The sequence below is a fragment of the Lycium barbarum genome, chromosome 3, assembly GCF_019175385.1.
Source record: "Lycium barbarum isolate Lr01 chromosome 3, ASM1917538v2, whole genome shotgun sequence".
Taxonomy (NCBI): Eukaryota; Viridiplantae; Streptophyta; class Magnoliopsida; order Solanales; family Solanaceae; genus Lycium; species Lycium barbarum.
Window position 1 is genome coordinate 13,619,452 of NC_083339.1, and position 14,885 is coordinate 13,634,336.

Here is a 14,885-nt window from a genome sequence, read left to right on the forward strand (position 1 = left end):
CATTTTTTTGGATGCAATCCATTTCTGCACTTATTTTTCCAAAATAAATCAATGTCATCTGCACCTTTAAACTTATTTTCCGAGGTAAAAGATAGTTAAAAAAAAAAAGAAAAAACGTGAATATGCACAAGTATAATAGTAGGAACCAGATTTGTTCCCTCTTCTAAAAAAAAACCACTGTGGCTTCAAGCATGAGACTTAAAGAAAAGAGCTACTTTGTAAAAAAAAGACTACAATTTGTTTTTTCTTAGTGAAAATTTATTTGAAGCAATCATTCTCGGGCGTTCACGAGTTTACTAACAACAAGCTAGAAACAGAATACTACGAATACAAACCCATAAAAACTTTAGTCAATCAGCATATCACATATCAATACAAGAAGCTATAAAATTTAAAGAGAGGAAGAGGGACGCGGACGCTTTGATGCAAACGGGGCTGCTAGGCTCTAGCTGAAAATGCGATTGCTGGTGCTCTCCTAATTCGGGGCAGAGCTGAAGTTGTATCACAACTCCAATGCACTCCCCAGGTTGCTCATAAATTAAAAAAAAAAAAAAAAAAAAAAAAAAAAAAATCAGAAACAGTTCTCGATAGTAAATATCAAAACTAACTGAACATCATATAATTTGGAAGGAAGTGTGCAGTTGTAGCACTTGGAAACAAATACTTCTAAAAGAAACAGACTGATTAAGTTAATTTTCAAATAAATTGAACAACTCGTGAGATTCCTTTAAAATTTGAAACATGGGACTGTAACTTTAATTCATCACTCACATCACGTAGCAAACAAATTTAGATCCCCGATGGTACCTAAGAATAACTCCTACTTGTATGGTTTAGTAAGATAAGCCAAGATTATCAAGTTATAGCACTTCAAAAGGAAAGGAATACAATCAAATGCTAGCAGGGAATTTAAAAAGCTCATCATATTCTGTAAACATTCTTAACCAAACAAAATTCTTACAGCCTTAGGAACATTAACAAATCTCAACAATTGTTTTCAACATACTTCACCAAGCTCATATAAATAGCAACTTCCCAAGCTCATATAAATAGCAACTTCCAAATACACAAGAAAAGCAAACAGCTACTGTATCCCTGCATATATCCCTGCTTCATTTTTTTCAGTAAAACAAACAAACAAAATCTCCTTTCATATTTTATAGACAACTGAAACTGCCTTAAGATCCTCAAAATAACAAAGGCTTAATACTCCTAATGGACCCATCCTAAAATAAATATGTGCTTTATAGTACATACTTTACCACAAAAAACTTCAAGACAAATTCAAAATTCCGCAGTGTAATTTTCCAGTCACTACATCTCCGAATATTTGTTGTCACTAGTTCAAAGGAGAAGGCAGTTTTAACTTGAACATTTTCCAATAAGTTTGAACGAGCACAGCTTCCTAAACGTGTATTTTTTTTGTAAAATCAACTCAATGAACCATTTTCGAACAGTGAAGAAATTGAAGTTGACCAGAAAGATTAATTAGCACCACAATTTCTAATTATTCATGAAGACAGAGAGATGTGAACAAATCCAGAAATAGTACATATCCCAAACAGACAAGTTCATCTTAGAACGAACTCTCAAAAAACTCCAGAGAAAATTCTATATCAACATGACAAGCCCTTTAAGCTTAGCAATTAAACAAACCATGTGGGAACAGGGACTTTTATGTTTTAATGACTTATCCGATTTAGTTATTAGGACACATATCTGTTGTAACATACAACTGTAGACCTTAACTGAGTTTCAAAGAAATCTTAAAAGAACCCTTCAAAGAAACTCTTAAGGCAATAATTCGCTAGAGCAAAACAGCCCTAGACTTTGATAGAAAGATCTTAATGAGTTCAGCATGCCTTACAAGTTTACGCTATCAATATTTGAGGGATAAAAAGAGAAACAAGAAACTGGATTCATAAATGTTTTGACTTCGTGAATGGATGAAGAAGAGAAGCAAACATTCTCATAGCAAACTCATTTGCTAGCTAGATTTTTTAATAATCAGTCATTAGAACCACAAGCTAGAGAAAACATACTTAGCACACAACGGACTTCAAAACGATGAAACAACCCACTGTTCTTTATTCAGTTTTTTAACACCCTTAAATTCTAAAAGCCGAACCAATTATGTCAAAAGAAGGTAGTATATTCATATCTTAAAGATCATTTTTTCCAGAATCTAAAGAAGAGAACCTTGAACCACTAAAACGCAAAGAAGAGTTTACAAACAACCAAGTTCTTGAATGTAGACATTGAATGGTTTCACAATTTTAAACTCCTAAGTATATATCTAGGATGCCAGACAAGACGAAACCAGATAGCTTTCCCGAACAATCTAACATTTCTCTTTACTAGTGGCGTATTCATGATGCTAATTTAGGTGAAGGTCCCTGTAGACATTACTTCTAAATGCAAGCGGTCTTACTGTTCACATAAACCTGCTAGAAAAAGCTTATTGATTCCCAAATCATATTACCTTCACAGTGAAACTTTTACTTGCTAGTACCATACAAGAATCCTAAAATACGAGATCATGATATCCTACATTTTAAACCATGGTCAAATAAGCCCTTGTAAAACCACACACTTTAACAGATCGTAACATCCCTTAGCCATGATCTTTAATCCCTTTAAGTAACACGAAAGGAAAACGTACTTTGCAAGACAAAAGCAATAGGAGGATAAATCATGCTAACATTTAGACACAACAAAAACACTTTTTTTTTTTTTTGATTAGCGCCAGGTGTCCGAGTCTCTTTGAGCCCCGACTAATCCCGGGGGTGCACAGGCCCTCGGCAAGGAGTTTCCCGCAAGTGCACCACGGGTAATTCAGGGTTTCCCCAGTCCGATGGCCCTCAGAAATTGTTTGCACCCAGCGAGTTTCGAAGCACCCCAAGGCTCAAGTCAATTGCCACCAGGCCAACCCCTGAGGGTTAACAAAAACACTTTTTTTTTGGTTCTAAAGGAAAGAAATCATATTTCAAATCGGGCTAAAGTCTAAAACACTAAACCAAATGAAAGTACACTTCTTCTTTTTTGTATATGCACAAACCATCAAATCAAGCTCTGGAGAGTTTGCATCCCCTTCATACATGCTATACCAACATTTTCTTAGGAGCAAAACCAGAAAAAGAATACACCCTACAGGAATATTTCAACGACTCCTTTTTGAAAGCTCATGCCTCATTTAAGAAAGATTTTTATATCCATACTTTCCCAATGAAAGACAATAGACAAAAACATTTTCCATAACAGCCTTTATGTGTTCTCAACTCAAATGAGAGAGCATTATGATCATCTCAGCACATTGTCTTGACTACTTAGTTCTATCCAAGTGCTATAAGATTCTAGAGTTATGATTTAAGCAGGAAACAATATCAAAGGAGAGATCAAAGGCTTGCTAATTCAATCAAAAGAGCAACGATACACGCAGTCAAACTAACATATATATGGAGGGCAAGAACATTCAGCGACTACGTTTTATTCTACGAATTAAAATGACATGACAGCGAGTGTGGTTACACACATATTCTATAAGAAAGAAAGAAGAATAGTTTCCTGGTCATCAGAAAAAAGAAGAAAAAAAAAGAGCACAAACCACAAGATGAGAAGAAGAGTAACTACAGCGTATGAATCCACATTTATGTCCTAGTAATTTGGTAAACTTTTCATTCCAGTTTCAAGACTAAACCATGATAAACTAGCATACTTATTTATTGTTATTTTTTTTTTCAACAAAAAGGCCGCAATCTGATGAGTCAATTTTAGCATATAGGAAACTAAAGCAAAAAGCCATAAACCTGCGTATGAGCTAGTATTCTAGCAACTTAGTCTATTCTTCTCTATTGAGCTCGTTTATGCGTACCAATTTTTATCAGAAGAGATGAGGCATGAGACAAAACCATGAATTCTAATACGCATCTAGAATAGAGAATTAGATAGATGACGAAGCAATTCTATTTAATTCACAAACTTCAACCAGTTTAAATCCATGTGAGTCAGTGGCTTTCTCCCTAAATGTTAATCATTTACAATAACCTTTTACATGCTGATTTTCAGAACGGACTGGTACATACACAGATTATGATGAGTACATAAAACAGATATTTAGTCGAACGACACAAACAATTAAATGTTCACACATTTACTCATGGAATTAAAACAAGGAATGGAGACTACTGACCTAGTTAAAACAAATAGGTCTTGGGATATTTAAATATCTTCATATCTTAATCCCCAAACTAGTATCCTCAAACTTTAACCAGTGTAAAAAAGGTACTAAAAGTTCAGCAAAACTTCAGACAAACCTAAGGAGAATCCTTGGCGACTTATGGTCAAGACAAGAAACCTTATATCATGTGCATCATACATAGGAAACGAGTACAACTCTTATCTTAAGTTATAGCAATATTGCATGCTATTTTATATGCTGGTTTTTAACTAAATGCGGCAAAAGTAGATCCACTTAAGTACTTCAAACAAAGACTTAGACGAGCGACGGAGTTATTCGAACTACACGTTCAGCAGATGTAATCCCCAAAAATCAGTAACCTTTTTTTCTTAATCGGAACAGTAACTCTTTTTTTCTTTTTCTTTTTTTTAAACCAGTAGCTTTCTCTAATCAAAACAGTAAATTTTTAATCAGAAAACAGTAACATTTTTAATCAAAAAAAAAAACAGCTTTTTTATATCAAAACAGCAACTTTCTTTTTCGGAACAAATGTAGCTTTCTAACATATAGAGCCTATTTGTTAACTATGGAAAACTCCCAGAAAAATCCATAAACAAAAGTCACCTTAAGTTAAGAAAGCCTCATGGACATGGTAAAGAAAAAGAGATTTTGGACTTAAATCTTGAAGGACATCATATTCTTCTCGTTATGGACTAGCAGTAATCTATTATCTTATTAATTAAACATGGTAAAACAATATGCTAAATCATGGTTTCCTTCCTAAACGTCGTAGTTCACATGCTTTGCTTTCACATGATCCTGAAGCAAAAAACTGGACAGCGCACATCCTAACGAGTCTCGATCACAGAATTTTAGCGTGTGACAAACATATTCGAGTAATCACATATTCGATGTGCTAAATCTTCAAATCTGTAACCTTTCCTTTTCAACAAGTACAGAAAATTCTACCAACATAGCTAATCAATACTCCTTAAGGTCAACAATATATTCTACTAAATCAATCCTTTTGATCCTATCACATTTAAGTTTCACCATAATTTTAAGATAAAGAAGCATATATAGTCAGTGCATAGTATTCAAATATGATGGTTCACTATTCTCGCACGTAGCAGTGGGATTCATACTCGACAGCGAACATACAAGCCCGTTACCAACATTCATCCAATGGAAAACAAGAAGGGGCTGAAACATGTATAGAGCCACACAGTTTTATTTAAACATGTTGTATAGAAAAATTAATTTTACACTTACAAATACTAAGTGAAGCATATCAGGTTCCTACTCTTCGTATCACAAAGCTTTAGCATTTTTGCTTGCTTCATATATAGTTCAAGGGAGGCAAGTATAAGATTAAATTTCATCGCCAAAACAGGATAACCATTCTTAACAAATATTTCCAACTACTCATTCTTATATTGACTTACTCTGAATTACAGTAAAAAAAAAAAAAAAAAGACAGATACAGATTCATTAACACCAAACAGAATTTAAATTCAACGAATCACTTCCATCAGTTACATTTTTTTATGTGTGTATCAATGATTCAACGACCAACAATAGGCACTCCCCCTTTGTTTTTTACAACTACTACCACCAGCAAAAGGAGATTAATGCAACGTAACCACAACAAAAAGCTATCCTCTCCACATGACAAGGATTATCTAAACACCTCGATGTTCTCCTTTTAAAATTATAATCTACCATTTTTATTGTAACATATTGATTCTCTAACAGTAACAGAATCTCATGGGCAACGTAAACTACATTTTTGAGATGAGGTGAATATCACTGCCCATAGTCGACTAGGTAGTTAACAGTTCCTAAGTGTAGTTAATCCTAACCATTTTTATGCAGCAAATTAGAACAACAAGGCAGTAGTCATGTTCAAGTCCACAGAAACAAACAACCATAACCATCGAAGGACAACTTCTTAGTCAGCTAAACCAAACAAACGACGAGAAAATACTTGAACGATTACATTTCTTCTTCTACAAAAAATTAAAGACGAAGAGAAGACGAGTGTGACTACCTTCTCCGTGACAGCGAACTGAGGCTTGTTGTCGTCTCGAGAATCCTTTTGAAGAGCTTGTTTAGCCGAGAACCACCAAGAATTCGACAAAACAAAATTAGAGTTAAAAGACAATTTTTGAGACCACCAACTTAGAGTAAAAAAAGATTTTTTTTTTTTTATGAAAAGCTTGATGAAAACAGATGAGATTTTTTTTGGGGGGTTATTCAAGAGGAATTTCCAACACTTGAACCTGTCCCAAATAGCTCACTAAGGGCTTCTATTTATAGGTAACAACTGAGGGTTTCAACAGCTCCACAAAGAAGCAAGAATTCGAAATTCAAAAATAAGAGAAATTTTGGGAGATATTTTCCACAGATGAGATGATGAAAATAGGGATGGGACTTACCATGAAATCCGCTGAAATCGCACATTGAGCCTGCAAGCTTCAGAGATGGAGTGTGAGAAAGGAGAAGAGGGGATTTGGTGGGATATTGCTAGGCTTACGTTGGTGGGATTTGGTGGGATATTGCTATTTGCTAGGCTTACGTTGAAGAGATAAGGGGATCGCTTGGTTCTGGTACTGAAGATGGATTAGGAACTTAAGGGGGCTTTAGTTGTAGGTGTTTGGGCCGAGTCGGGTTGGTGAGGATGTGGGCTGGGGCATTTGTTTGGCGAATTGGGCTGCTGAAAATGGCTTTCTAGAAATAAGGATTGGCCCAAGTTTAAAAATTAGCTGAATTAGTTCCTATCTTACTTTCTCTAATCCTTTTTTTTTACTTCAATCAATTAAAATATGCTTCTTTATCCTAATTAATTCCCGCAAAATGCATGCATATATAAATTACAATATAAGAAATACAATTTACGTATTTAGTTTCAAAGCAGAGTAAAATATTATTGGTACAACAATAAGTAGGATTAAAGGAAAAATGCCAACACCCATATTGATATCGGAATATCAACGTTATTTTCGAGTGATTTTAGTTATAAAATGTTATGTTTAGTAATTATTATTTCTTTAGGAATGATAAAAATAATCTTAATAATTTTAGTCTAGTAATTAGCGAAAATATTCATATTTTGGGCAATTTTTAGGACTAAGAAACATAGTGAAATTAATTAAATGAAAAAAGGAGGGCCAAAATTGGGTGTCAAAAGTACATATGGGCATAGTTGATGATGTCTATATAGACGTGCATATATTTATTGAACTCATGTCTCTTAAAGCTTATGATATTTATGGGTTAGCCATGTGGCCCACCTAGATATGATTATGAGATGGATGATAGAAGGTGCTCGGTAGGTTAGCTCGGGGTGCCCATCGCGGCCCTCTGGTTGGGTCGTGACATTAAGTCCTCAACAATTGCTTTCGTTGTTTCTTTTGCACAAAAACTCACAATGTCTTTTTGGATATTTGGACAAATCTAACAAGTCATTTTGTGGAGCATTTTCTAACACAACATTTTTCACATCTTCCTTCTTATCCGCATACCACTTTAAGAGATCTAAAAAGTTTCATCTTCTTATGGAAGTTTCACTCTCATCATGTCCTCGAAAAGGTATTCCTTTTTTCAAAAGAAACCTTGCAACATCAATTGAAGCATTCAAGCGAACCCGATATTTACTTTTAGTTTTCTCATTTTGCTTGTCAAAAAAAGTTAGAATAGATTGTGCTTGATTATTTAAATCTAACATCATGTTAAAACACTTATAATGAACACTATTCACTTCACCCACATGTTCATTAAGTCTTTCTAAACCTTTATTCCAATTTCTGAAACCATCCACTGTGAATGGATCGCCTACTTGTTTTCCATGTCTTCCCGTCTCATTTTTAAACAAGTAACAACATAAGCAAAAAGATGCATCTTTTTCAATGTTGTATTCTAACCATCCAGAATATGAAGTGTCAAACCAATCAGAATTAAAATGATGCGATTTTCCCCCAAAATATATTATTGGAAAAACAAAACGATCACAGGGTCTACAGGGACCCATGTTAATTTTATATCTCCTCATTCTATCACGTAGATTAGGAGAATAATCTAAAATTTGTTTTCTTTTAGCAGGATCAGATTCCAGAGGACCCAAATCCAGCATCTTGCCATTACCTGGTGGCCGAGAAGGATTGACATCATTGTCGGTGTGAATAACTGGACATGGAGGAGAGCTTAGCAGAGGAGAATTTAAAGTGGTTTGAGGCTTGAAATTTTTTGTGATCGTATCGACTCTCACTTCACAATTTCAACCTAATTAATACAAACAATTAATTTAAATCAAATCACATTTCAGAGGAGAATTTGAAGTGGTTTGAGGCTTGAAAATTTTTGTGATCGTATCGACTCTCACTTCACAATTTCAACCTAATTAATACAAACAATTAATTTAAATCAAATCACATTTCAGAGGAGAATTTGAGCTTTACGTTATTTCAAGTTGGGTACAACACTACCGCTAAAGCCAGTAAGCCACTTCATGGGAAATTGACTAAATTTTTAGTAAAAGAAGATAGCTAGAACAAAAAGTAAACCAAAAAATAGTAAAAAGAAGATAGCTAGAACAAAAAGATGGGTAATAATTAATAATTAGTCAAAGAAGAAAGGTACGGAGAATTGGAGAAAGAGACACCTGATGGGATTATGCTTCTGTTGTGCTTGAAGATGAACTATCTCTGCCTCAACTTGGTTATGGACTTGTGCAATGGAGAAAATAAACTTTATTTTTTAACCCTAGCTTTCTTGTTTTTCATTTGTTTTGGTTTAATATTTGATTTGAAACATTGGGATCTGGGTAAAAGTAATAATTTATTTGTATGTTATTGATCTCTTTTTAGTTGACTTTGATTTTTTTTTTTTCTGAAAAAGATAAAAGAAAAAAAACGTGATTTTGAGTTACTGGTTTGAGTTTACTGCGTTTCGAGTTACTAGTGTGCTTGCATTTTGCTGGAAAGAAAAAAAAAGAAGCAAAATCGAACCTATGAGTCCAACAAGAATAGATCCCGCACACTGCTGGACGATTAGAGCCTCAAGTTTTCCCTCTTTGCCATTAAACCATACAGTCATTTACTTATGGGTTCTAAGCTGAAAATACTTATACTTTACTATATTTTTCAGTATAACAATAGGACCTACGTTAGCGGATGTGGGTTCCCGAGAACCTACACCCACTACTGTAGATCTGCCCCTCCTAAGAAGGAGACAAACTTTTCAACTCAGTGATGCTATGAGAATTACATTCAGGTCGGAAGCATGAAGAGAGCTAGGAATATCTAAGATCAATTGGAACACCTACTTGAAAGGGTGGAAATTGAGCTGACTTCAAGGGTGTGTTTTGCTAGTAAGCAAAATATATTTATTATGAAAAATGTTTTACTAGAATATGTTTTCTTGATAAAAAAAAGTGGGTTTCTTGCTTATGTTTTAGTGCTTGGTAAGTAAGCAAAAAAATATTATTCCGGGAGCATTTATATTTAATCTAGCAAAATACGGTGTGGGATGAGGTAGGGAGTGGGAGCTCACGGGTGACGGGGGGTGGGATAGTCAAGGTGTTAGGATTGAGGGTGTTAGGTGGGTGGGGAGCAGACAATTAACTGAAAATGTCACTTATGAAACCTATATTCTCTTTTTTCATTTGAAAGTCATTTTCCTCATTTTTAAGAATTTATTTTTCTAAAGAAAATGTTTTCGTAACTTTTAGACCAACCAAACATGAAAAAATGGAAAAACATTTTTTGAAAAAATATCATTTTCCTCCACACTGAACACACCCCAAATGTTAATGACGTGGAAGCCACAAAGAATAACATCAGAATTTTTCCCCCACTCAGCGAAACTACAAATTCATGTAATCTGCCAAAAAGAAGTCTATAACTCCAATGATGTTGAAGACTTCTAGCTCAAAATGTAATTCCACCAAACATGAAAACAGTATTTAGTTGAAATTTAAATTCTTGCCACTTCCGACATTATTTTCAGACCTTGCAGATTCCTTACAGAAAGGATCATCAATTTTTAGTTATTATTTTGTACTATATCTGTTGAGTGGTTGGCATTAAACACGTTGATCATCAATTGATAATTTAGTGAAGCTCAACCCATTTCATTATTTCAAATATATCTTCCGTAGTTTGAGTACTCCATATCTAATTGTTTCGATGTTTTTACTGTTGGAGAAGAGATGAATAAAGGCTAGAATAAGATATGAAAAAGAAGAGAGAAACTTGGTTTTCTGATTGCATTTGAAAACCAGTGTTACATGCCTTTAATTATAGTACTAGCAGCAACAAACTTAGATAAGAAATAGGGTACTAGTTTAACACTATCTCATGACCTGAAATATTGGCTAGATAAATTGACCCACCAATACTGACTTATTTCAACTAACTAGGACGCCTAAGGCTAGTTAAGTGAAACATAAAAACCTCCTAAAATTACTGACACTAATTTTTTAATCCGTCAACGGAGTAACATTTACTACAGATGCTAAAACAATTAAAACTAGTGACATTTGAAGAAAAGATCTGCACTTAAAAATAAGACCGTTCCTGTCATGTAAGTCTAAAATATAGTACAAGTATGATGAGACCCGACTCGGTAGATGACTTTTTTTGGATTACTTGAGACGACTTGGCATTTAATCACATTTTTGGATTACTATAGCAGACTTGGACAGCCTCGTACGTGTTATGCATTTATTAATTTTCTCATTTTGTGGCTCTGAACCGTAGAACAAAGCTTCATTTGGTCACAATATTTTCCCAATCAAGAATATTGCCAATGTTCTTCAATCTTGTCATACTAGTGGCTCTCTTCTTAGTTGATTTTGCACCAGCTTCTTGTGAAGTTGGTGCATTCATTTACAATGGATTCCAATCAGGGAATCTTAGCTTGGATGGCATAGCTAAGCTCACATCCAATGACCTTTTGCTATTAACAGATTCTAAAACAAAAGATCAGGGCCATGCTTTCTATCCAAATCCAATTCATTTCAAGAATTCACCAAATGGTACTGCATTTTCTTTCTCCACAACCTTTGTATTTAGTATAAGGTCTGATTATCGATCTATGAGTGGTCATGGACTAGTTTTCATTATCGCGCCACAGAGAGGACTTCAGGGGGCTATGCCAAACCACTATCTTGGCCTTTTTAACTCAACCAATAATGGGAATAGATCTAACCATGTTGTTGGAGTTGAGCTCGATACAACCTTTACCGAGGAATTTGGTGATATTAATGAGAATCATGTTGGAATTGATATAAATGGGTTGAAGTCTGTAGCAGTTCATACAGCAGGTTATTTTGATGATACTGGTTTGTTTCATAACTTGACTCTTGCTAGTGGCCAGACAATGCAAGTCTGGGTGGATTATGATGGAAGCACTAAGCAAATTAAGGTAACAATAGCTCCGTTACATGTGGGAAAAACAGTTAGGTCACTTCTGGCTATGAAATATGATCTTTCACCAATTCTTGATCAGAACATGTATGTTGGTTTTTCATCATCAACTGATCCAGTCCCAACACATCATTATATCTTAGGATGGAGCTTCAAGATAAATGGGAAAGCTCAAGAACTTTCTCAACTTCCTCGTCTTGGGCGCAGAGAGGAATCAAGATTTTTAACGATTACTTTGACATTAATCTCTTTGGTTTTACTTGTCGTAGCAATCCTCAGCGGTAGTTTATGTAAGAAGGAAGAAGAAGTCTGGCTCAGCTCAACTCGGTTAAAGATCGGTCAAGCTCAGGCTCAGTTGAGATGACTCGACTCAGCTCGATTGGCTTGTTTTAGTCATAAAATGATTACTTTAATTTGGATCTAAAATCATCCATCGAGTACGTTATCTTAATCTGATCCTACTTTTTGCCTTCATTCCTAGTACATGATAAGATAAGATATATATATCTTAATATTAATTTTCTAATTCATGAAATAAGAAATTTCATGTCCTATTAACTCTAATACTTGGGTTTTATTAGACTATTCTTTTGAGGTTTCTCTTTGAGAAGAGGACGAAATCGAATCTGATTTTTTTGTGTTAGTCAAGTAGCTTTTTTTGAGTGGGCATGATTGGAATTCGTTGAAAATACTTGGATGATGTTATATACAATAGTTGGAGAAGATTGAAGGTGATTTGGAGTCCAAAATTCAAAGTTAAAACAACCTGGTAAATGTTCTTCCAGCTATCGTGTATAACATGGGGCACGTGGAATCCCGTGACCACCCTGCAAAGCTAAATACCCCTGGGTGACTGATAGCGAAGTAGTACTGTGAGGGTAAAGAACCCCCGGGGGTGAAATAGAACATGAATTTTCATCCATATGTTTTCAAGAATATATATAGATATAATATACAGTGATACACGAGTTATCAGGGACAATATACATAAATATACTAGAAATATACACAGATGCCCTGCTTAAAAATACTATTTTTCCCGTTTTTAATTCACACATTTTGCGCCACAGCGCCACAACAAAACACCATAACCACCAGCTGTTCCATCATATCAATACAAAATACCATTTCAATAAAAAAAGACTTAGAGGAAAGAAAAAGAAGAAGACATCTTGAGACTTTCAAAGAAGTTTCTTCACTTTTCTTCGACTTTTCCTTTTTTAGATTTTCAGAGAAGCTCTTTCACTTTTCATCACGCTTCCAAACAACTCCTTCAACTGATAAAGTTGATGTTTGCTCTTCTTTCAATCTTCTCATTGTCCAAATTCTTTTCTTCATCTTCTTATCTTCACCATATATATATGGACGAAACAAAATATGATTAAACATAAAAGAAACAAACTCAAGCAAATCTTAGAAACTAAAAGGAAAGAATGAATGTTGTAAGATGGATATAGAAAGATGATTATCATGTGCTTACTCTTCTAGCTTAAGTATCAAACTGGGCTGGTCCATGTTAAATTGGATTATTTTTGGCCAATTGACAGTTATATACATTCCCCATAAACTATTGACATATTTGTAGCCAAGAATTTGGTTTAGCAAATAGAAGCCAAAAGGATTTACAAATATAAAAATAAAAAACAGATTTACCATGTATTTTTTATTGGGAAAGTAAAAAATTTAGTCCTAATTTCATGCATCCACTAATAACACTCCTAAAATAACTACTACACGTTTCTTGTTCCCGATAAAAATCCTAGCAGCGCATGATAAAACTTCCAGCAGTTCCTAAACGACGAAATCTTTTCACAACCAAAAAAATCCCAGCAAATCCTACACCAAAAAAAACAACCAATCTTTAATGTGATACAAAAAATTGAATACAGTGATTTTATGGCGAATTTACCAGTATATATCCATCACAATGGTTACTGGAATGTTGACAACAAATTTGTAGAATATCAAGTTGACGGAATATTGATTCGTACTGATATCAAGTTTGAAGATTTCGTTGCTACAATTTCAAAACAATTGAGTGTGGACGTCGAAATTAATTCTTTGGAAATCCATTACAAAGTCGATGAGAATTCTCCACTTATGTCAATACACAATGATATGGGGTTGCTTGTATACATTGAGATGAAGAAAATAACTCAGGATTTCGGCAAGTATCCACTTTGTATAACAGTGAAGGTGAATGATATATCTTCCGATGATATGGAAATTGATATACATGAGTTTTCAGACAGTGATACAGTTCCTCTAATTGACGGAGGTAATGAAAATGACCAGCAACATGAATTTTTGGAAGAAATTGGGATAATTGAAGATCCTCTTAGTCAGACTATCATCGAAGGTCGATTGTATAAAGACAGAGATACAATCGTTAGTATTATGAAACGTTACGCCTTCAAGAAGAAATTTCAATTTAAAGTGAAAAGGTCCAGCGCAACAAGGTAAAAAAATAAATATTTATATATCTAATGAGCTTGTTGTATGTTATGAGAATCTGTATATCATATTTTATTAATTTCTCCGTGTAAAAAATCCTCAATATGTATGTGTATAACATAGATGTCCTAAAAATGTGATATACATTTGGTTTGAAATATGAAGTAGACGTTTAATATATGCTGCTTATTAGACTTAGAATATCAACGCCTATATAAGAAAATGTATCACAATATGCTGCAAATGAGGAGAAAGAAATACATCAATTTAATTTAAATTTTCTTTATATATGGAGTGATTATTTCTTATTTGGTCAGATACTCGCTAGAGTGTGTTAATGACCAGTGCGCATGGTTTTGCAAGTCTTCAAGCTTGCACAAGTCTAATATTTTCAAGCTGCGGAAACTGAATGATAAACACACTTGTTCAAGAAAAGAAAGATTGTTGACACAGCGTATGGCTACTTCGAATGTCATAGGAAGTCTTAATAGTGGATAAATTTCTTGACCCAAAAACTGTATACACTCCCAGGGACATAGCCAAAGACATGAAGAAACAATATGGTATTGACATAAGCTACTCAAAAGCCCAGGGATCGAAGAAAAAGGCACTTGAATCATTGGGAGGGAACACAAGTGAATCATATGGAAAGCTACCTAAATACTTATTTAAGTTGATGCATTCAAACCCAGGATCAGTTGTTAGCTTGAGTAAGACTGATGAAGGACATTTCATGTATACCTTTGTGGCATTATGCATCAATAAAGGGATGGGAGTATTGCAGACTAATTGTGGTGGTAGATGGTAGCTTCCTTAAAGCATCTCAC

At 34.4% G+C, this 14,885-nt stretch overlaps 1 protein-coding gene and 1 long non-coding RNA gene across 2 annotated transcripts; one reads left to right on the forward strand and one right to left on the reverse strand.

The window, feature by feature from the left end:
• Nucleotides 1-236: 236 nt before the first annotated feature.
• On the reverse strand, nucleotides 237-6,968 carry LOC132630447 (uncharacterized). The gene is made up of 2 exons (XR_009578586.1): nucleotides 6,228-6,968; nucleotides 237-530 (listed from the first exon to the last, which is right to left on the reverse strand). It is a non-coding gene; the product is annotated as an uncharacterized LOC132630447 (long non-coding RNA).
• A 4,016-nt stretch (nucleotides 6,969-10,984) lies between these two features.
• Nucleotides 10,985-11,968, forward strand: LOC132630337 (L-type lectin-domain containing receptor kinase IV.1-like). Its single transcript, XM_060345919.1, has one exon. The coding sequence runs from the start codon at nucleotides 10,985-10,987 to the stop codon at nucleotides 11,966-11,968; it is 984 nt and encodes a 327-aa protein (XP_060201902.1).
• Nucleotides 11,969-14,885: the final 2,917 nt, after the last annotated feature.